Source organism: Falco cherrug, chromosome 5, assembly GCF_023634085.1.
Source record: "Falco cherrug isolate bFalChe1 chromosome 5, bFalChe1.pri, whole genome shotgun sequence".
Classification (NCBI taxonomy): Eukaryota; Metazoa; Chordata; class Aves; order Falconiformes; family Falconidae; genus Falco; species Falco cherrug.
The window spans coordinates 92,351,307-92,375,411 of NC_073701.1; the positions used below are offsets into that span (position 1 = coordinate 92,351,307).

General features: G+C 43.3%; 1 protein-coding gene across 1 annotated transcript; it reads right to left on the reverse strand.

The window, feature by feature from the left end:
* Window positions 1–22,583, reverse strand: LOC114017861 (casein kinase I-like). Its single transcript, XM_055711859.1, is given in 9 exon segments — window positions 1–275; window positions 2,759–3,174; window positions 11,174–11,290; window positions 14,786–15,014; window positions 15,501–15,649; window positions 15,816–15,891; window positions 16,544–16,607; window positions 21,002–21,795; window positions 22,439–22,583. Coding segments are annotated over 7 exon segments (696 nt in total). The 5' UTR covers window positions 21,034–21,795; window positions 22,439–22,583; the 3' UTR covers window positions 1–275; window positions 2,759–3,145.
* Between the last annotated feature and the right edge of the window lie 1,522 nt (window positions 22,584–24,105).

Below are 24,105 nucleotides of genomic sequence, written 5' to 3' on the forward strand. Positions count from 1 at the left end.
TTAACTGTGCAGGTGAGAAGCATTTCTTTTACAACATGTTTTATATACAGACTTGGGAAGATGAAGTGGAATTTAAAGCAAGAGAAGTGTACACACAAACCATAGGGAAGACCAGCATTGTCATTGCTGCGTTTCACGAATCATTCACTTTCAGTGTTAATGATGGTAGTAGTGAAGAGGAACACATTCTTCATTCTGGAGAAAACACCGCTGTCTTTTCCTTGATCTGCCTTCTCTCTTGATTTTTCTGCAGTTTTGTATCTGTTCTCTAGGTGCTTATATCAAACAAATAAAAGTACAGAGGAGTTAACTGACCTGTGTACCCGAGACTGAGTCCCCCTTCACCCACCATGCCATCCAAGCCAAAGTTTGCTTCCCACTGGCTCCCCTTGTCTCAGCATCAACAGACAGGAGCTTTTATTATCACCTGTGGCTGACTGGGAGCATCTGACCCATTCTGGTGGAAACTGTCTGTACCAGAAAAGCATATCACATTAATAGATTTCCAGCCCTCATGAGAATCACAGGTGCTAAAGTTAAAAATTACAAAGCTACCAAACATACGTGGCGAACATATTTCACAACTAATGTAAAAATGCCTAAGAAACTGTGAAGAATGTTAAAGCTCCAGGGAGCAGTTCCAAAAAATACAAACTTGCCTGTTCCTCTCAGCAAGGGCCCTTGATCATAATTCAGACACTGCTGTTGTGAACTTCATCATTCCTCAACAAGCAAAAGAGGCAGCCACAAACTATGTTATTTTCTGTGAATCAAGTCTTGCGTTGTCGGCCCAGCTAAGTCAGTGTCATTTACTGCAGTTCCTCATGTTGTTGAAGAGGTGGGTAAGACCTAGGAAATGTTCATACCCACCTGAAGGACTCCAGATGAACTCACACAAAAGTGTCATGGGCACAAAGATTATTTTGTAGAAAACACCTTGTTTTGGTGTTTGGGTAGATGAAGTAACCAAGTAGTCCCCATTTTTTCTTTTTTACATCTTTATGTCAAGCACCTAAAATATAGTGACCTTCCTGATGAAAGTCTGTAATTAAAATTAGGATGCATCTATGTGATATTCCCTTATAATGAGGAAGATGCATATTCTGAAATCTTTGCAAATCTTGTTTCTGTTTTTAATGCTGTGTGTTAAAACACCACAGATTTTTCTACTAAGTCTGCCCAGCAAACTTATTATTTAAAATTATATTGAATTAAATTAATCATAGCATATTCTCAGCTGATGAAATTTCACCAGGACATTTTTAGCTATAACACAGATTTATTATTCATAAATAAGATAATAATAAGAAATGCGATGATAATAATACTCCAATTTATAGGTCTAACAGTATTTCCTGAATGGTTATATCAAGTTTTTCTTAACTTTTCTCTAGTTCTGTGATTTTTCATAAACACTCATTCTTTAGACAATAGGTATTTTCTGTTTTAGGTCTCCATACTCAGGAGTTTGTTGCAGAGTTTGAGATTTTCCTCAAGAGCAATGATCTCCTAAACCCAAGAATTTTTAATTACAAGCATTATGCATTTTTCCAAATTTGAGGTTTCGTTTCTGTAAAACAGAAAAAATAAATAATTTAGGATGAAAACAAAATACCTGGGAAAACCAGGTAAAAATAAAACCTTTATACAAATGCTTCTGTTTGTTTAGAATAGATGAAGAAAAAAAATTCTCCCACAGAACCAAGCAGGTGCAACAATGACACTGTCAACTCAAATGTAACCCATGCGTGATAACACAGGTATATGCAGGACATGTAAGCATGAAGGCAATGTTATGATGTGTTTTCATCAGCAGTTTCTAGTATAAATGGTCTAAAAATGCATCTCAGACCTGAAGTGCATTGCCTAAATTCAGGTTTCCTCTGCAGATTTCTGATTCTGTAGTCAAAGGAGAGAGAGAGAGAGAGGGGGACACCTTGGGAGGCTATCCCTCTGAGGAAAAGATAAACGTCTCTTTGGCAGTACCTGTCTATTAGTTCTTTACTAGATTTTGTTTAGTGATATCATTTTGAATAGAAAAAATGTGGACTCAAGAATATTTGTCCTGCAGTGCTAGGAAAACTACGTAACCATTTTATTTTATTTTTTCTTCAGGTACTTTAAAACTGCCAGGCTTGACTAGACATTCAAATAGCAATAAATTTTGCCTTCTTCAAGATAATTTTTGACGTACTAGCTGTAGTTTTTATCTGCTGTCTGTGAGTTCTGTCAGCTCCTTCTTGGAGAAACAATCTAGGCTTGGGCAAATAAAGTTGCATTTGCAGCAGTGATTTTGAGGACAGACTGTCCCTCGGACTGTTGTTACTGAACGACTTGTCTGCTTTCCAATTGTCATAGCAGCGACAGTCTGGAAAAGTCTCCAGAGAGTTTTTGAACCCAAGATCACAATTTACATTCCTGGCCGAACTATATGCCACCATAAAACTCAGAGAAAGCCATCCAAAGGCATAAGTAGTCTAGAAAAGCTCTAAATTTCCTTCATGTTAACGTCCGGGCTGTGACCGGTGTTAGAGAAATGCAAAGCTGGTTGAAATGAACCTTTTCCCCATGCTTTCCTTTGTCTCAAATTCCACCTAAATATCTACTTAGGAAGCACTTCTTGTGATGGCAATTTAATTTTCTTTGCAGCTAATCAAATGTGGACGTACCATTCCTGGATTTTCTTTACAATTGTCAGTCCAGGAAATTCCAGAGCTGCAAGGCAAGGTCTGCAAAATAAAGATGCCTTTTGGCTTACCTTTTTGCTCCCTATTAATTTATCTTCATGAACAAGTGCAATTGCCAATAAAAAGATTCACAATCTGTCTTTTGATTTATATTAAGTTCTGACAGAATTTCTCTTGGAAAGATGCCTGCCATTTGACGTCAGAGCTCTTGATACATTTGCTTTTCATCTAGTGGTTGGGTCAAGAAAGCTGCCATCTGCCGATGCCTCTGTTTCCCCCATCATGTTTCTTGAATGTTTGATTCCAATGATGCAAGCTTTGAGGGTTCCTTTCTCAGGGTTCCATTTGAGGGTTACTTTGAGGGTTCCATTTCCATACAGGGAGCTAGATGCCTACATCTTGCCCTTAGAACTGTAATCATACCCGAGACCATGTCAGTCCTTCCCTTGATTCTCAGGTCAAGTGTGCCTCAGGCGGTCCAGTTTCCCTGTGTGAAAAGGATTGAACAGAACGCCATGCACTGTACAGACATTGTAAACATAGCGGTTAGATGTATTTTCATTATAGATGTAAAAGGCCAAAATTAAAGTAGGTCACATGGTCAATGCACGGAGATGCGATATGCTGGGATATACCTTGACATACTTTCCGAAGGCACAGAGGGATTCTTAGCTGAAATCTGTCACAGCTACAAAACTAAATGAAGCCCATCTGATTCAATGCTACCGTCATGTCTGTAGCATTTCATGTATATTGACAGATTTTCAGGAAAAATTCCAATAATCATTTCAGCATTGCATCATATTTCATAACTGTGTTACATTGCCTTGTAAAGGTCTGTGTCCTTATCTTCTTCAAAAGTCTGTTTTTCTTGCCTAAACTTCATCTCCCTTAACGTGACATCGAGGTCAACTGGCCCCAGATGTGTTACAAACGGCACAGTCTTCTTAATATGAAAAGGCTGAGAAGTGACAACTAAATTATAGCCACTTTGTGGCCAAATCACCACAAGCGAGGTTTAAAGACATGAAGAGCTCAGGATTTATTATCACTTTCAGTCTCCCCTGAGGTAGTGTCAAACATAGCCAGGTCAATCCTGACATGTTTCACTGTGAAAAATGTCTGCTGAAGGAAATTTCACTTATTCTCTGATCCACTCACCCACCTGCCCACTGAGTCTGCAGGTAAAAATGTCCAGACTAATTAGACCAGGGGTCCTCAAACTTTTTAACCAGGGGGCCGGCGCGCAGATGCAGTGGCAGGAAGCCGTCTGGGGCTGCTTGGTTCCCCCCCCCAACCCCCGGCAGGGGGGTTCTGTAAATACCGGGGGCCGGATTAAGGACCCCTGGGCCATAGTTTAAGGACCCCTATTAGACTATCTTCAAAGTACAGCACTATGTAGAAATACTGTCATCAGCACCACGCAAATAAGGAAATTTATCTTTCCTGTCTAACATGAGGCTAATTAATGTAATTTGACATCCACCTACATATATATATATATGTATGTATGTTACATATTGAAAAAAAAAAAATTTCGTGTCAACACATCAAAAATGTGATCTTACTCCAAAAAAGTGCCAATACATAAAACTATTATATATGAGATAGAAAAATTAATATTTTGATATCCTCAGAGCTAGTGTGACCTAAGCTGGAAAATAATTTTCAGTTCTAGAGACTGAGACTTCAGAAGAGACGCTGATCTGTGAAAAGAGTGCAGAGCAGATCCAGATATATGATACAGGGTTTTTTACATATGTTGAAAAGTCATGAAGAAATGTACATATGAGAATGTGGAGCCCCTGAATGACTAGAAGACACTCGAGATTTTGAGAAAAAACTTTGTCAAATGCTTTTCCCTAGTTCCACCAAAACCTTTGCTATGGCCACAGTTTATGTAGTAGAAAATCCATTGTGTGCATTTGTTCATGGACAAAAATACCACCTTATTTGCTTCTAGGACCCCATCATTCTTCGCATGAAATCTTTAATGTTATAAAGCTGAGGAGAGGTTGTAGGTATCTATTGCCTTTAAAAAATTAAATAATCCTTGAAAAGTAAAAAAAGCTTTTAAAAGGCAAGTAAGTAAGGATTTCTCATGTTAGTGCTTCCTTATATTTAATATTACTAAAGGGTATTTTGTTATCACTTTTTTCACAAACATTCTTTTTGAAATAACTATTTAAGTTCTAATAATCTAAACAAATAACAATGACCACAACTGGGAATATGTTTCTTTATTTGCATCTGTCACTGCAAAATTAGAGAGAAGAAACCCTGCAGAGTTAACATTTTTGGGAAGCTGCAGTTGAACAGAACCCATTAGAAAGAAAATGTGGGTCTTTTTGATATTTTGGCACTATTTCATGCAAAGGGTATAGGCTGCAGCAGAAGCATCAGCCATAATTTGTGATGCAGTTAACATGAAAAATTATACAAGTAGACTTTCAGCCAGTTACCAAGGCCCTTTGCATGCTACAAATGCGCTTTTTTGCTTCATATCTACAGAAGTAACATGTTCATAAAGTATTGAGGTCCTTTGCCACTCTTTTGCTGATAGATAATGTCAATGAGTTTGAGTCAGCCTACTATTTGTGGAATATGTAGATTGTGCTTCTGGAAGATCATGACTTAATGTTGAATATAGTCACTTAATGTGACTATATAGAAACTAATGTTTCTATATAGTATAGAAACAGTGATTTGTTTCCTTTGTGTTGGTGTGTCAATACAACTAGGTGATATTCAGCTGTGTTTGAAGAGTCCATGGTTGCTGAAGGAATAAAGCACCAGCCATCACCATGTCATTACTTTTTGTAAGGCTGTGTGGTAAGTGAGGACAGCAGTTGGTTAGACCTATATCTAATGTTTAGGAGGCATAAAGGAATACATCCAAAGACATATATTTGTGCCACTGGCAGAAATGTAAAATGCCCCTTGAATTTGGTATAAGATTCAGATTTTGAAGTTTATTTTGACTATCATTTAATAACCAATATTGTCTGACTTCAATTTCCAGGAATATAGTTATTTAATATGCTAAAAGATACATTAGAGTAAGCATGTAGAACTTTATGAATTTTTTGAAAGTAATGCAGAAAAATCAATACCTCCTCTGCTGTTTTCTGTTTCTCATACTTGCAAACCCTCACAAACTTGTATTTTTTAGTTTCTGGCTGCATCTTCATACCAAGAGTGGATTGGCATGTGGTCAGCCTGATATGCACAGTTTCAAATCCCAAGTCTGGCACAGGGAATGCATTCTAGGGGTCAACTGATTGCACTGCCCAAGCCACTATCAAATGACAGCTTCAGTGCTGAAACTGAGAGCATTGACTCACTATGCTTAGGCTGGGAAAGGACGGTCCTGGGGATGGAGAGGGCACTGCCTTCATTTAAAGACTGGGGAAGTACAGATTCATCTTCCTCCTCTAAACTCCTTTTCTAATCAGCTTGTCTGAAGGGCAACCCCTTCTCTGGCATGCTTTCTGGGAGCTCTGAGTGTATGTGAGGAACAGCAACCGTATGGAGTGGAGACAGGTCTGGAAATCCCATTAGCCCAGCCAGCAGGCTGGCTCCAAGTGAGCTGGTGGCCAGTGCACATACCGACCAAGAATACCACAGGCAACGCTTCCACTCTGCTGCTGCTTTATGTGGAAAATATCACAGCTGATTTTCTGAAAAAAAAAAAAAAAACAAAACAAAAAAACCAAACCCAAAGAAAAAAAACAACAAAAAGAGAAGGTAGTCCAAATGTTTTTAAGTGATCAGCAATAGGAGCTGATTAAATGAGGCAATTTGAAAGGTTATCTAATGGTGATTGTCCCCTTTTTTCACGTTCACATAATTGTCATGACATACGGAAAAGAACTTTGCAGTTGAGGTGGAGGGACAGCATCAAACTGTCACATTCTGTGTAACTTAAGGAGTTCTGGGATTCTCTGACATGCTTGTGCTGTGCAGGCAATGTGTGTGAGAACGCCTTATTACTCTTACGGTGTTTGTTCCTTTCTGAGAGGAAGAGAAGTACAGTGATGGAGGATTTTTATTTTCTGGTCCTTCAGGCTTATAAACTGTAGGGTAAAGAGGAAGGCAGAACTGGTACTAATGTCAGCCAGGAAATTAAAGGAAAGATATGGTCACTCTTCAGACCAGGGAGCCATTACAATGCACTTCTCCAGAATAATGTCAGCACGAGGTGTAAAAAAGCAGCAGAGTGCCTCTTCTCATGAGGCGTCATCTGCTTCTGCTCTCAGAAGAAGCACAAAAGAGAGATGTGGTTGAAATAACTCTTTGCTACTTGGGAAGTTCACTGTCATGCTGCAGCTAGGAGTCTGAGGCCACTGTGGGTTCCTCAGCACATCTGGATGAAGGTGCAACATGAAGCAGTGGAGCTGTTGAATGTGAACAACTTGACGACTGAGGCAACGGTGGACCAATGGCAGGCAGCAAGAACTCCTGAACCTGCACTACCAAGGGCAGGATTGAATGCCATAGATAAGACCACAACTATCAGCTGTTTTGACATAAGATTCTTCCAGATTTGCTGGAGTTTCTGGAGTGGATGTGATACCCCTCTGTCCCTTCACAAAAGCAGAGCAAATGTGTGGTGGGCAAATCAGTGACCCACTGAAGGAACCACTCTGTCTCTAGCAGTAGGGGAGCACACCAGCTTGGCTGCTGTCTGCAGGGCACCCCCTGGCAGCCCTCAGCATCCACTGTCACTGGGTTAGCAATGATAGGGACATCACATTCCTACTGGTACCTCTCAGCCTGACACCTAAAACCCTACCCATTCATTTTTTGAACCTTCTGACACTGCCCGCCTCCATGATCGCCTACAGCAGTGGGGGCAGCCCCAGCCTTGGGCATCAGGCATCTCCGGAGGATGGGGATGGGCTGAGGCTGGGCAACAGAACCACACACAGCATCGAAGGTGTGAGCGCACAATGCTTTTATCTGATTGCAGATGAGGTTTTCTATTGCTGTACATTTATTTACATGGTGGGGGTTTTCTTATTTTTTTTTCTCCTCAGTGGTCCTCTTGAAATGTCCAGCTCTCTATTGGCTTTTTTTGGCTATTTTTGTATTTTGAGCTGACATATAAAGATAATCATCAGAGAACTCCAATGTTCCTTTCCTGCATTGCAGCCACCAGTTATGAGTTTGGTGTCACCTAAGTATAGTTTAAATTATTTCCTCTAGGTCCATTTTTAAGCAAATAACTGATTCTTTGGACCTGAACATAGATGAAACCATTTTGCGAACAAAGACTCCTTTCAGCTTAAATGAGAAGGTAATGTACTACCTTCTCCCTCATTCTTTCTTACCCCTTCCAGGTCTATACAAGCAGTTGTAATTCATTCAGACATAATACTATTGTAAAGACATGTGGTTAAGAAAACTGAGACAATGTTAATTTGTGTACAATACGGTGGCAAGTAAGGAGGTGCAAAACTTCCCAGAAAATAAATTTTAAAACAAACAGAAATTAGCTTTGTTTGGGTTCCTCTGTGCTAAGGGCACTTAAATATAGTAAGGTAGATATTAATGATATTGTCATCAAGAGTAAAACCACAGTAAAAGGAGAGGATGAGCAAAACCAAGGTAGAAACTGAAGACTAAAGAACCACCAAATGGCTTACAGGAATCACCCTGTTCTGTGACAGTCTGGCAATGTATAGCATTTCTTCCTAACTCATGTTTCTACATGACTATTATTTTTGCCCATTTTTTCCCTAGCATTAATTTCTGGAGCTGCGCAGCACGCCACAGAGTGCCAAATGCAGTCTGTCTGAGGCACACTGAGCTGACACGGAGGTCACATCTGATGCACCTTTCCATCATTGCTTATGCTAGGCCACCATGCAGACAGGATTTCCCGTAGTTCCCTTTGAAAGCAATTAAAATGCTAAAAATAATTTACAGAAAAGCAGGTTTATGGTGTAACTGAAATTCCTTGAGATAGTCTGTACCTAGACTCACGCTGGCTGTGAACAGGCTGAAATGGCAAAGGACTATCAACCAGGCCCAAGGGAAGGCTCAAAGGCTGTAAAAGCTAAAGAATAGTCAGGGAAGGGATTTTAGCCCAAGCCCAAGCGGGCAAAAGGAGATGACATTAGTCCTGCTGCCTGCAGGTGTGTGGGAAAATCACCTCGAGGTGGGGGGGAATTCGAGAAAATTGCACCCTAAAAGAAGCATAGCATTACGGAAAGCATTTTTAGGGTAAAATACAGCTATGGCCTTCAGGATGGTTGGCATGCACAGAATCTGTATCACCACAGTTCCCTAAGCAGCAGCTCAGCGCACATGGATAGTGGTGACGGAGGACGCACTTAAGGCAAAAAGCCAAAAGCAAACCCCTCAAAGCCCAGAACCATTCTCAGGAACACAGGAGTTAAGCCTAGAAGTGGCTAAAAGCTGCCTCCTACCTCTTCCCCCACCACTTTTCCCCCTTCAACATCAGCACATTTCCTTGTGATCCCTTTTCACAAAAAGATGGAGGCCTGTGGTATCAGCTCGGTACCGAAGCACCACGATGCGCTTGCTGGCTACATGCTCTCTTAGAAGGCTGACAGCTTCTCCGCACACAACAGCCGAGGCTTCCAGTCTCTCTGGCCTTCCCACGCCCTGTGAAACATGAGGAAGGCAAAGACCGATAACATCTCCGGGGGGGTCAGGAGGAAGTCAAGATGCACTACATCTAGAGCCCAACGCATTACCCAAAGGAATTACCACAACAGAACAAGAGGCAGGAGCGACTGGTAGACAGGCGGATAACATGCACAGCAGCAATACCCAGTCAGACTTGCAGGGCTTCCAGTCACTTCATCCCGCAACTTTGTTTTGAATTTAGTTAAAAGGTAATCAGATTCTTAATGCTCATTCTGCTTTTATAACTTCTGGAGAAAGGCTAACAAGTGGCATTGGCATTACAGTCCAATTATTGCCCAAGCAGCAGCGCAGCACTCGGAAGCAGCGGGCACACGGAGCCTCGTGGGCCCTCGGCAAGTACAAAAGTTATCCCTCCAGTCAGCAGTGCGACTCACAAGCACAAGGCATATGTGGAAAGTAACATCTAGGCTGACCTTCACTTTAGCTCCCCTTGATTTGTCAGCGTACATTGTTTTTTCTTTGTATTCATCCGGAATGAGAAAGAGCCCCGTTTCACTGGGAAGCAAATCCAAAGGCCTCTTCTCCTCGGCTGCTCCCGCACGGGAGCTGACTGTCACGACACAGGATCAGCGAGACACCTGAGCTGCTGCCTCCCAACCCTCCCCGGCAGTTAAACGCTTGCCCTTTGCAGTACTTTTTAGAGAAATCAGCAGTCGCGGGCGAGGGGTGGGGATCCCGCCGCCGGCTTGCTTTTCCTCCCCTTGCCCGCTCGCAGGGGCTGCAGAGGCTCCTGAGCCGCCCCCCTGCGACAGCGTTACCGCGGGCCCCGATGCAGCCCCTGCGGCCCCAGCCCGCTGCCACGGCCCCGGCCGGCGGCTGGGGGAAAGACAAAGCCCCGCGCAGAGCTGCGGCGGCTGCGGCGGCTGCCCGAGCACCCGGAGGCGGCGGGGGGGCGGCAGGGCGCCGCGGGCCGACCCCTCTCCCGGGCCCCGCCGCCACAAGGGAGCACCGGGGCCGCCCCGCCTCGCCTCCTCGCTGAGGCAGTACCGCAGCTCCGAGAAAAAAAAAAGGCAGCACCGTGAGCAGCCCGCTGACCACCGTCACTGCCGGGGAGACCAGAACCGCCGGCAGCCCCGCCGGGCCCGGGCCGGGCCGCCCGACGGCCCGCCACGTCCCCCCCAGCCGGCCGCGGCCCGACGGCCGCGCCCGGGCTCGCCCACCGTCCCCCGGCCGCCCTCAGCCCGACCGCTCACCCAGCGCGGCGCCGCACATCCCGGCGCGAAAGTCTTCCGGGCTCCCGGGGAAGCCCCGCACCGCCACCGCCGCGCCGGCCGGCAAAGAACCACCCCCGGGCCGTACGCGCAGCCCGTACGCGCACGTAGCCGGAAACCCCGCCCCAAGGCGTCAGGCCATTCTGCGCAGGCGCTGCCCTTAGTTTGGCTGGAGCGCTGCTGCCATCTAGCGAGTAAAAATGGATACTGCAGCCATTCTCTCAGACGGCAAAGTTTATTATAGGAATGGAATCAATAATAAATGCTGAGAAAGAGAAACAGCTGAGCAGTTTTTTCTGAATTATGGTGGCTGAATTGGATGAAAGGAGGAACCAAAAATGCCATTTAGCAGACCCTTGGTATCACCAAGTACTCTTACAGAATGAGGTGTTCCCACTTGGCTAGCACTAGCTAGGATAAATACTGGTAACAATTGTTTGCTGTTTCTGTCCCCTAAAGTCTGCTCTGAGGACTAAGTGAGACATTCCTCCTCTGTGAATATCATTAACGGTATCTGGCTTTGCTTTCCTTTGGTTGTTTCTGTGTTTTTTAGAAATCGTATTTGCCTATGTGAAAAGGGAAAGATATGATGCTTACTTTTTAGATTCATTGCCATTGCTGAAGTTGAAGAGTCCAGAAAAATGTAAGCTGTCTGAAGACATGGGTTGACCTCAAAGCTGTGTCTATCTCCAAACAAGAGAAATCCTGTTTCTCCTGATGAGAAAGGATCATTGTTAAATAGCCATCACATTACCACATCACCAACATATAATGCCTAACGTTATGTGTTTGTATATGTAACAAAATCATACGTGCATTTATTTCTCGTTTGAGAATGCTGTCTATGGAGGGGTTCTCTGCGCTGTAGTTCAGAGACCTGCAACTTAGGCTTAATTTAGACCTGAATACACCACCTAGAAATAAATCCAGTTTTGATGCAAAAGCAAAGGGGACAGATGTTCTAAAAGAAGTTGTTTCAGTGGCTAACTGCCTTCACTTAGATCTCAGTTTCACTTTTTTTAAAATGTGAATGGTTTTAGTAGTAAGCAATAGGTTCTTCACATATGTCTTTTGCATAAATGTCAGTTCCTGTTAAAATCAATTTATAAAATACTACACCAACTAACTTAAGACGATCTCTTACCTTTCAGACAAACTTGAAAGACGCTGATTTGAAACTCTTGCATTGTACAACCTGTTTTCCCAAGCTCAACTTTTATGCCTCTTCTCTGTGTTACATACCGTTTTCCAAGAACTTAGGATTCTGAGAACTGAACTAAGCATAATATTCCAGCATCTGTCTCATTAATGACATGAAATCATGTCTCAATTTCTGTTCATTACTATACCATACATAGATTCAAGGATGAAGTTACTCCTTTTGTTATGACATCACACCAACCCCTCCACCATTACACCTAAAGCCTCCTCAGTCATCGCTTACCACAGATACAGTTCCCGTATACGAGACAATGGGCTCCACTTCATCATCCTGATCAGTTTTTGGAGTACTGCAGTAACACACGTTTTATTCGAATAGGCTTTACCTGACTGCTCAACTCTAACATTTATCACTGTCAAACATCTCACAACTTGCAGGTTTGTAGCTGTTGCATTCGCTTCCATATAATCAGGAGAACTACCAAATAACGTGACACATCGAATTTACGTAATTTCCTTATCAACACTGAAGTTTCATGAACCATTTTGTAGACATGCTAGCTGATACTCCAATAAACCCTCATTAGTGTTACAAAGCGCTAGTCTTTCTAATGAGAATAATTTAGGTACTGCCTGGACAATACCTTGGAGGTGGGGAATATACATGACACTTTGCTATCCTTACCAATTACCATTTTCCCGAGTACTAAATTTCTCTGGGAGGGACGTATTTTCCATAAGAGAATTTTCATTCCTATTAGCTACATTCCCAGACTTAGTTCTCAGTTTCAGACCGAACTAATCGGAACTAATTTTTTTTTTTTAAAAAAAAAGATAAAAATGCGGAGTCATCTTTAAGAACTCTACCTAGAAGTACACAGCTTTCATTATTTCTCCGAGTAACTTCTGCAAATCTCCATTGCCCAGAGTTCAACAGGCAGTAGCCCTTCCTCTAGATGACGAAAGCTGGGGATTGCAAATGCAGCATTGCCTTAGCAAACGAAGGCATCCAAGTAAAACAAAACTGATTTATCAAATTATAAATAAAAAACGTAGTCCTTAACATAAGACATCAGTAGATCTGCATAGCAAACTTTGCTTTCTACCAGGAGTATGGTCTAAACGCTTCCTGAAACAGGAACAGCAGCAGCGTATTTACTTAAGACTTACCAAGGAAACTAACACACTTGGAACGGGTATGGACAAACAGCTGCTGTTCTTTACTGTTCTGGTAAGAAGCGGTATGAATGATTTTCTATAGTCTTACACTTAGCCAATCAAAATTCTCCTTGATAACCTTGCCACGTGACCCGGATACTTGAGGTTTTCCTGACTAAGAACAAGGTATAAAGATAATGGGAAAACCGTAACTTTAATTGGTAACCCGGTTAACATCTAAGGATGCGTTTTGATTATGGAAGAATTACTTTAACATTATGAAGATAGTAAGAGCACAAGCTATGAAAACTTGCAACAATATGAGCCATCTCGCCTGCTACGGAGTAAGCAAGAACCGGGAAAATTAAAAGCAAATTTTCTCTAACGAGCTCAAGTCTTTCTGGCTGAAATGATATATTAGTAATTTACGTTAAGAAAGAAATTCTAACAAAGAGCACAAGAAAAGTTGATTATGTCTTTACTGCCTGTTAACCCCAGAGAAAAAGCACAGTTAATGAATGTAAAGGAATACCTATGAAAGGACAGCTGAAACAGATCAAAGACAGTAAGTTTTCACACAACCATGACAGAAACCATAGCTCTCATTGTCATACCTAGCTGCTGAAGCCAAGAGTGTGGACGGAACAGAGACAGCACCCTTTTTACAAAGATCAGCAATATTCCCTGATGGCAGCTAACATTAACAAGTTTTAAAATCGATTTAAGTACCATTTTGCAGGGCTTAAAACCACCTCATTATTACTGTGGCGTAAATACCAAACTGAGAAACAGAAAAGGTTTGAAGCACGATGCTAGGATATAGGAGGGTTTCTTACACCTCTCACAGATGCTGACCATCAGGAGGCCAAACTACATGAACCTGGAATGACAATTCTCAAGTGAAACAACTGCAATAGGTGCATCTGACTGCAATCCAATTAATTCAAGAAACAGTACCCACCCATATGAAGAAATGGGTAGTTTCTCAAAATGCTATTTGCTGTCAAGAGTTATCCAGCCAACACCAACACATGCACACACAACACAGTGCAAATCAGATGTACTAAGCTACCCTATGAACTGAGGGCACCTCAATGATTGTTTACTAATAGTTAGGACAAAGGATAATTAGAAATGGTCTATGAACAGAAAGATCCTGGTCTTGAAAGCACAGTATCTTTATCACAGACACGCCTAATCATGCAGGGTTGGGGGAATTTACAAAAAAAAAAAAAAAAAGAAAAAAAAGAGAGAGAAACACAAGTAAAAAGACTAGTAGAATTCAGTGTAAAGCAAAAAGAAATCCCACTAAAACACGAACATGTAAGCCTAGTGCCACGGGAAAGTAACTTACAGGAATATCCTTTACACAAAACCTCAACGGGTGTAGACATTTTCTTTTCACTGACACGTTCCTATTTCTGCCTCTTTGTTGCTGCTTTCAGTCCCTGCCAGGGGAGGGAGCCCAGGTTAAAATACATCAGTACATATCCCAAGGACTCCAAGTCATCTCTGCAAGATTGCTCTACAACAGTATAAAAAAGTGGACTCATTAAGAGTACTAGAAAAACAAAAGACTGTGCAACAAGACTCATAAAAACCCTCTGAAAAACAAGAGATAGTTGAGAGTTACTATGCCCATGATAAACTCATCCAGTACAAGAAAAAACCTATCACCCTTGCAAGTATTAAAAAAAATGTGTTAATTCCCGAGAATTACAATCTGACCAAATCCCACCCCATCAAGAGATAAGAGGCCAAGCACACTGCACTGTTAAGTGCCATAAGTAAGGACCGTCTTCTATGCCTCATTAAAGCAACATCTACTTGTGCTAAAATTATGTGCATCGACACTACTAAAGTTTCTATTTACTGCTTTCTCCAGCTCACCGATTCCAAGATGTGTGTTGATGGATTCATAACAGGCAGTTCCTGTTAAGTTTTTATTTTCACGATATGGAATATGTTGGTGAGTTCGAGCGTCTCGATACTTCTTTGCTAATCCAGAGTCTATTATGTAGACAAGATTGCCTTTCTTCCCAAGGCCCATTATGAAGTTGTCTGGCTTCACAACTCGGTGGATGAAGTTCTTAGAGTGAATGTATTCAATTCAACTAGTCTAGATAAAGTGGAAAGAAAAAAAGTATCACTCGACAGACTAGGCATACACTTTTTTCCATATAAAAACACTAGCAACATTGTCTTTAACACTAAAAGAGGTAATGAAACTTTTTATTGTAAAATGTAAGGGCATTAAAGAGAACATAATTCAATAGACAACACATAAACCTCTCCAGCTCTTTCCCCGTGTCTATTTTACATTTGTTTCCAAAAACTTTCTCGGGCGAACTTCTTTTGTCTTTGAGCAGTGCAACAGACTGTTTGCAAACAGCGCAAGTCTGCTTTTTAAAAATCAATGAAGACTTTGTAATCACTTTAGATGGGGCACTTTGTATTTAAGAGAAAACCAATTTTGAGTCTTTCCTTTAATGATACAGGCCTATTCACCTCTAAATTACAGAAACAACGTATTTGGTTCTGGTCTCTTGAGGAATCTTAATATTCCAACATACTGCACCATTGTATCAACAAAGCAGTTTCCTACCATTTGGTCAGCGAGTAATAGGACTGTCTCGAGACTAAATTTCCTTGAACAAAAACTGAAGAGATCTTCAATACTTGGTCCAAACGGCTCCATCACCATTACATTGTAATCCCCTTCAGCTCCACACCACTTAATTGTGGGAACGCCCACTAGAGAAAAAGAAACAGTTCATTCAGTATAACAATTTGATTTATATACAAATCTTCAAGGCTCCCAAGATGAATTCTAAGAGGGTCACAACTGCGAATGTTTGTACTCACAAGGAAGCTCAATATTTTATGCAACCTTCAGCCAAGGAAAAGGTGAAAAACTCACCATCGCCAAACATTTCATCATCTGTAAGCTGCCCATCCTTAGCGTAAAGGACTCCAAATTTAAAATTCACAGGTCCCTGAGAAATAAAACCAAATATTACAGGACAAACAGACAATCAAACAAAAGACCTAAAATAATGTTTCCTCTAAGGACTTTTATATACATCTTTTGTGTATGTCCTACACACAGGAGTATACACTTCATACCAGCTCCATTACATCCTCAAGTAGCATATACCTAATAATTTACTTTTGATCATAGGTTATGAATTTTATGATATTACTAAGTTGGTCATCTATTAATATGATATATTATGCCGGTGCCTAAAATGATTTTTGATCTCATGTGTTGCACAGAAATGCCACATTTTTTTACTGCAATAAGCAATTGCTATCTAAGTCGTTATACATCACCAAGTGAGTGCTAGGAGTGAAAAGTTTACATTTACCTCTTGCTCTTCAAGAGCCAATAAATCCTATAAAAAATATCTTTAGCACACCGGTACTGAAGACAGCACAAAACCCCCTGTAACGTACTCTTATAGTGGTTTAATTTCAAAGTAGCCAGTTCAACTGATAAAGACAGCTTCTTTTGTAACTGTAACCCTACTCCTCATTATTATCCTGCTACTGAAAGAAACAAACCACTAGCATTTATACGTAATGACTTATTTTTCCAGAAAATAATAAAAAGCCACAACCAAACAAAAAAAAGAAGTCACCTCCTACCTTCTGTATCGCAGGATGAAAGGTTTCCCTCAGGCTCTTCCCAAATTTGTCATGACTCAAAGCACTGAAATGCAAATGAAATACTGCTTTATAGGAGAGCAAGCATACATTTCAACATTAAACTGCTAACTGGCTGTAGTTGAACAATTCTTTTTGAAATTGGTTCTAAAAAGCCTTGCTTACATGGAATTTTTTGTGGAAGAGCCATTTACTTCCCACAATACTAACCTCTAAGACTTCCTAAACTTCTTTTGGATTTTAAAAACAGAAATAACTAGGACTCTGCACGGAGATCAGGTTTAAGTGTACTGTATTTACTTATAAAGCACAGAATTTTATTCCATCATCCTTCACTTTGGCTTTTTACATAATCGTTGTGAGCGTTTTAGGAAGACTCAATAACCTATTCTATTTCATAAGCTTCTCTTCTATCTCTTGGAAAATAACTCAAGGCATGTCAAATGAAAAACGAGCTGTTCAGCATCAAGTTCACACCCCAAAGATCCAAAGCAAGATCAACTGCCTCAATCAACAGAAATACCCAATTTATAGCATTTATTCCTAACTCATGTTTCTACATGACTATTATTTTTGCCCATTTTTTCCCTAGCATTAATTTCTGGAGCTGCGCAGCACGCCACAGAGTGCCAAATGCAGTCTGTCTGAGGCACACTGAGCTGACACGGAGGTCACATCTGATGCACCTTTCCATCATTGCTTATGCTAGGCCACCATGCAGACAGGATTTCCCGTAGTTCCCTTTGAAAGCAATTAAAATGCTAAAAATAATTTACAGAAAAGCAGGTTTATGGTGTAACTGAAATTCCTTGAGATAGTCTGTACCTAGACTCACGCTGGCTGTGAACAGGCTGAAATGGCAAAGGACTATCAACCAGGCCCAAGGGAAGGCTCAAAGGCTGTAAAAGCTAAAGAATAGTCAGGGAAGGGATTTTAGCCCAAGCCCAAGCGGGCAAAAGGAGATGACATTAGTCCTGCTGCCTGCAGGTGTGTGGGAAAATCACCTGGGGGGGGGGGGGGGGGGGGGGGGCGGGAATTTGAGAAAATTGCATCCTAAAAGAAGCGTAGCGTTGCGGAAAGCTTTTTTAGGGTAAAATACAGCTATGGCCTTCAGGATGGTTGGCATGCACAGAATCTGTATCACCACAGTTCCCTAAGCAGCAGCTCAGCGCACATAGATAGCGGTGACAGAGGACGGTGCGGAGTGGAGACACCACAGCCAGCCTGTCGCGCTCCCTGCAGGAAAGGGAACCAGACAGCACCACACAGCTGATAAGCTGCACACCAGTTGTCACACGAAGAATCCAGATGTCTGTGGCTGAGCCAACCGTTATGGTGAAATTACTTTCCTCAGCTGAAATAATCCCACTGTAATACTAACACACACCTCCATCTCAAAGCTGCCTGCCTCCAAGGTACTACTACACCTCACTGGGCACACAACATCAGTTAGTAACAACAATATGCATGACTAAAGTCACTCAAGCTCCGCCTAAATGTGATGGGAATGGACTGGTCCTGGACTGAAGTAAGTCCAAAGGTGGTGGGGGGGGATTGTCTGAACTCCCCGATTACCCAACTCTGATTCAGTGTTCACAAAGCTAGGTCAAGCTGACTCACTCTCTACAGTTGTTATGCAGGGACTTCTCACCAAGGTAGTCAGCCTTGGGGAGGATGAGAAACAAAGAACAGGTATGAAAACAATGCTGTTATTGAGAGTTATGCAGCAAGAAACCTTCAAGATAGGAAACGGGATGATAAGGTGTTGCAATCCACTGACATCAACAGAAAATTAGTTGAAAATAAGACAAAGACAATTACCTTATTCTTAGTGGGAGATCACAATCTCCAACTCAAACAGCCCCCCCAAAGGAGAGCAAAACCCCGCCTGAGGAGCATGTGTAGTTAGCAGAGAACTTCAGCAGTGCTATCTGGGGATACGTACTAATTTGTATTAGAAGCCAGAAACTTGTAACTAATCCTGTGTATGATGAATGAATATGCAATGTACTATGAAGTATAAAAGTGGACAGATGAAGGGAGAAATTAGGGAAGACTCCATCAGAACTGGGATCCGTCGATGGGCTGAACCGGTCTTCTCCCCCATAGGGACACCTATCAGGTAAGAACTTTGTTTTATGCATACTAAATAACTAACTCATGCTAGCTGTTATTAGCTATAATTTACTTGTATGTAGTTTAGTTGTATATAATTCAAAGCTTGTTTTTGCAGACAGGCCCTATCATTGGCAATCACGAACCTTGATTTGTCACAATTTCCTATTAATAAAGAGTGTTATTCCGTGAACTGTTGGTGTGAGTCCTTTGTGGGTGCTGGCAGTTGCCGGCAGCGGGTAACACATTCAAACAAAGTGGGAAGACCCGCTGAGGGGTCCCCCTAATGCTGCTACAGTCAAATTGCCCTTCGATCCAGTGGGACTTTTCAGTGAAGGGTCCCTGTATTTGGATGCTGACAGATTGGTTGGGAACAAGGGTCTCTGCTTTCCTGGGGCGCTAACAGACAGATCAAACACCTTGGGTTGAGAGGACTGTGTACTGCTCCCCCACCCCCCCCCCTTCATGTGACAACATGGCACACACCTTGGGAGAAGCAGGGAACAAGGTCTGAAAGAAGCCTGCACTTTCCTTGGTAGAGTAGTGGAGCATCAAAGGATGGAACACACGAGGGCACTTCAGCAAAGGAGTTACAACTCTAGTTAACAGAAGACAGTTTCTCTACCCTGGGATGCCTGACCAAAAATGTATATGTGGGTGAGAGTGGAGGGAGAGGCTGCGTTAGGATGGATGCCTAGGAAGAGGTATTTCAGCACTGGTGGGCAGACATGGAAGATCGGGTGCTCACGCAGGTACAACATGCAGCACTGACAACTGGGAACACTACTCAAGCCAGTACCATAGGAGCTAGAAGACAACACTTAGCTCACCTTGATGAAAAAGATCTGAAGTGTTTCCAGCTCTTAATCTTGATACTCCAAACAAGCCACAGCTCAGGAAATCAGAATTAAGACGCAAGGCTCAATGGACCTGCTAGCCCCTCTGGCAAATTCAGTGGTCTGGGACCTCTCAGACATCTTGTTGTTGACACAGGTGTTGGAAAATCCAGATCTGATGGTACTGACTTCACATCCCAACACACACCCTGTTCCCAGAAGTCTCCTCTCACATCAGGACTGGCAGTGTTGTCCCACGTACCAGCTTCAAGCAAGCAAGAGGCATTTGCTCATACTCTATAGTGACCAAAGGTTCTGAAGACACGCAGACTGCAAAGTCAGGACAGCATTACTGTTAGATTGCAACACTACCAGAATCATTCCCGGTTTGTACTGAAGTACAACAGTAAGTCATAACATGTAAAAAAATGCAGAGGAGAGGTTTATGTAGCCAAGGACCACTTACTCCAACTTGTAACTGATCAACCAACTGAAATCTATGAATCGCGTATGCATTAACACACACAAAGCAAACATAGTAAGACGCAAATTTAGGCTTAAGGGTCAAGTCAGTGGAGCCTTCCCTGGAAAGAGGCTCTTTAACCAGCTCGTCCGATTTGTCAGCCTCCTAGGATTTAAAGATGCAACCAAAATCAAGTTCTGCCAGAGCAGCTGCTTGATTTCTAGTAGGAAAAGCCTGTTCACGCAGCAGCTTTGCTCCTGAAATGCATCAATGAGTCCTTGTCCCAATTTCAGAGGGACTTGCCTCGCAAAAGTACCAAGTATAATATGTATATATACACACACACACAGAGGAGCTTGTCTGATCTGCCAGTGTAATAGATTTGTGTCCTATAAACTCTTCAGGAGTTTGTGGTGTTTAAAACGCTGTGAATTCAGCCGTCCCTTGTTCCCACAAATCTCATAGCAGGCACACAGTGATGGAAAGGATATGAGAGCATCCATCCAAGAATGGCAGAATAGCATCTTACCATGTCTCTCTGTTTCTGGAGTCACACGATTGGCAGCTTTATCCAAATGTTGTTTAAACGGCTTGTGCTCTACGTCCTGCTGCTGCTCTCCTGTTACATCCATGGCATCGACGCTCAAATCTGAAAGCAGCGAGCAAGGAAAGTGGTCTATGAACACACAAGTGTTATGGCCTCTGACAAGCTGAGGAAATGAAAAGACAGAATCTTTCAGCCAACAGGATAAGAACGTGCCAAACTGGGAGAGCGTGTACAGCTAGGGCCAAGTGATTGACAGGGAATAAAACGCAAGGTGCAGCACACTAAATGGCCCTCCCAGGTATGGGGTTTGGTTTGGTGTCCAAAAGGACTGTTTCCAACTTCCAAGAAAGCGTTACCCAAGTAACGCTTCCAAGAAAAGGCACTTAAGGCAAAAAGCCAAAAGCAAACCCCTCAAAGCCCAGAACCATTCTCAGGAACACAGGAGTTAAGCCTAGAAGTGGCTAAAAGCTGCCTCCTACCTCTTCCCCCACCACTTTTCCCCCTTCAACATCAGCACATTTCCTTGTGATCCCTTTTCACAAAAAGATGGAGGCCTGTGGTATCAGCTCGGTACCGAAGCACCACGATGCGCTTGCTGGCTACATGCTCTCTTAGAAGGCTGACAGCTTCTCCGCACACAACAGCCGAGGCTTCCAGTCTCTCTGGCCTTCCCACGCCCTGTGAAACATGAGGAAGGCAAAGACCGATAACATCTCCGGGGGGGTCAGGAGGAAGTCAAGATGCACTACATCTAGAGCCCAACGCATTACCCAAAGGAATTACCACAACAGAACAAGAGGCAGGAGCGACTGGTAGACAGGCGGATAACATGCACAGCAGCAATACCCAGTCAGACTTGCAGGGCTTCCAGTCACTTCATCCCGCAACTTTGTTTTGAATTTAGTTAAAAGGTAATCAGATTCTTAATGCTCATTCTGCTTTTATAACTTCTGGAGAAAGGCTAACAAGTGGCATTGGCATTACAGTCCAATTATTGCCCAAGCAGCAGCGCAGCACTCGGAAGCAGCGGGCACACGGAGCCTCGTGGGCCCTCGGCAAGTACAAAAGTTATCCCTCCAGTCAGCAGTGCGACTCACAAGCACAAGGCATATGTGGAAAGTAACATCTAGGCTGACCTTCACTTTAGCTCCCCTTGATTTGTCAGCGTACATTGTTTTTTCTTTGTATTCATCCGGAATGAGAAAGAGCCCCGTTTCACTGGGAAGCAAATCCAAAGGCCTCTTCTCCTCGGCTGCTCCCGCACGGGAGCTGACTGTCACGACACAGGATCAGCGAGACACCTGAGCTGCTGCCTCCCAACCCTCCCCGGCAGTTAAACGCTTGCCCTTTGCAGTACTTTTTAGAGAAATCAGCAGTCGCGGGCGAGGGGTGGGGATCCCGCCGCCGGCTTGCTTTTCCTCCCCTTGCCCGCTCGCAGGGGCTGCAGAGGCTCCTGAGCCGCCCCCCTGCGACAGCGTTACCGCGGGCCCCGATGCAGCCCCTGCGGCCCCAGCCCGCTGCCACGGCCCCGGCCGGCGGCTGGGGGAAAGACAAAGCCCCGCGCAGAGCTGCGGCGGCTGCGGCGGCTGCCCGAGCACCCGGAGGCGGCGGGGGGGCGGCAGGGCGCCGCGGGCCGACCCCTCTCCCGGGCCCCGCCGCCACAAGGGAGCACCGGGGCCGCCCCGCCTCGCCTCCTCGCTGAGGCAGTACCGCAGCTCCGAGAAAAAAAAAAGGCAGCACCGTGAGCAGCCCGCTGACCACCGTCACTGCCGGGGAGACCAGAACCGCCGGCAGCCCCGCCGGGCCCGGGCCGGGCCGCCCGACGGCCCGCCACGTCCCCCCCAGCCGGCCGCGGCCCGACGGCCGCGCCCGGGCTCGCCCACCGTCCCCCGGCCGCCCTCAGCCCGACCGCTCACCCAGCGCGGCGCCGCACATCCCGGCGCGAAAGTCTTCCGGGCTCCCGGGGAAGCCCCGCACCGCCACCGCCGCGCCGGCCGGCAAAGAACCACCCCCGGGCCGTACGCGCAGCCCGTACGCGCACGTAGCCGGAAACCCCGCCCCAAGGCGTCAGGCCATTCTGCGCAGGCGCTGCCCTTAGTTTGCCACTAACACTATTGCGCGTGCGTATTAGGGCTAGGGTTAGGGTGAGGGACAGGGTTAGGTTTAAGTTAGGGTTAGCGTTAGGGTTAGGGTAACCCAATAAGCTTAATATTTAAGACTTAACCGTAAGTCTTGACGGCAGGACTAAACACTAAGACTTAGGGTTAAGTCTTAAGGTTAAGTTTTAAGGTTGAGTTTTAGGGTTAAGTCTAAGAGTTAAGTTTTAGGATTAAGTCTTTAGGCTAAGTCTTAAGGTTGAGTCTTAGGGTTAAGTATTAAGGTTAAGTCCTAGGGTAAAGTCTTAGGGTTAAGTCTTAAAGTTAATTCTTAAGGTTGAGTCTTAGCGTTAAGTCTTAAGACTTAAACTTAACACTTAACCCTAAGACTTAGCACGAAGACTTAACCTTAAGACTTAACACTAATTCTTAACCCTAAGACTTAACTATAAGATTATCCCTAAGACTTAACCCAAAGACTTAACATGGAGACTTAGCCATAAGACCTAAACCTAAGACTTATCCTTAAGACTTAACCCTAAAACTTAACCGTAAGAGTTAACACTAAAACCTAACCTTAAGACTTAACCGTAAGACTCAACCTTATAACTTAATCTTGAGACTTAACCCTAAGTCTTAACCGGAAGACCTAATCCTAAGACTTAACCCTAAGATTCAACCTTAAGACTTAACCTTAAGGTATAACCTTAAGAATTAACTTAAAGACCTAACCCTAAGACTCAACACTAAGACATAACCTTAAGACTTAACCCTAAGACCTAACCCTAAGAATGAACCCTAAGATTTAACAGTAGGACTTAACCGTAAGACTTAATCCTAAGACTTAAGCATAATACTTAACCTTAGGAGTTAACCTTAAGACTGAACCCTAAGAGTTATCCTTAAGACTGAATCCTAAGACTTAACCATAAGAGTCAACCTTAAGACTTAACCATAATACTTTACACTTAGACTTATCCCTAAGACTTGGTGGGGGAAAGGTTAGGGTTAGGGTTCGTTAGGGTTCAGGTTAGGGTTAGAGTTAGGGTTAGGTTTAGGGTTAGGGTTAGCGTTAGGTTAGGGTGTAGGGTTAGCGTTGGGGTTACCGTATAAACTTAATATTTAAGACTTAAGCCTAAGACTTGACGGTAGGACTAAACCTTAAGACTCTAGGGTTAAGTCTTAAGGTTGAGTCTTAAGGTTAAAGTCTTAGGGTTAAGTTTTAGGGTTACGTCTTAGGGTTAGGTCTTTAGGTTAAGATTTATGGTTAAGTCTCAAGGTTAAGTCTTAGGGATAAGTCTTAAGCTTGATTCTTAGGGTTAAGCCTTTAGGTGAAGTTCTAAGGTTAAGTCTTAAGGTTCAGACTTAGAGTTAAGTCTTATGGTTAAGTCTTAAGATTAAGTCTTAGGGTTAAGTCTAAAGGTAGAGTCTTAGGGTTAAGTCTTAGGGATAAGTCTTTGGATTAAGTCTTAGAGTTAAGTCTTAAG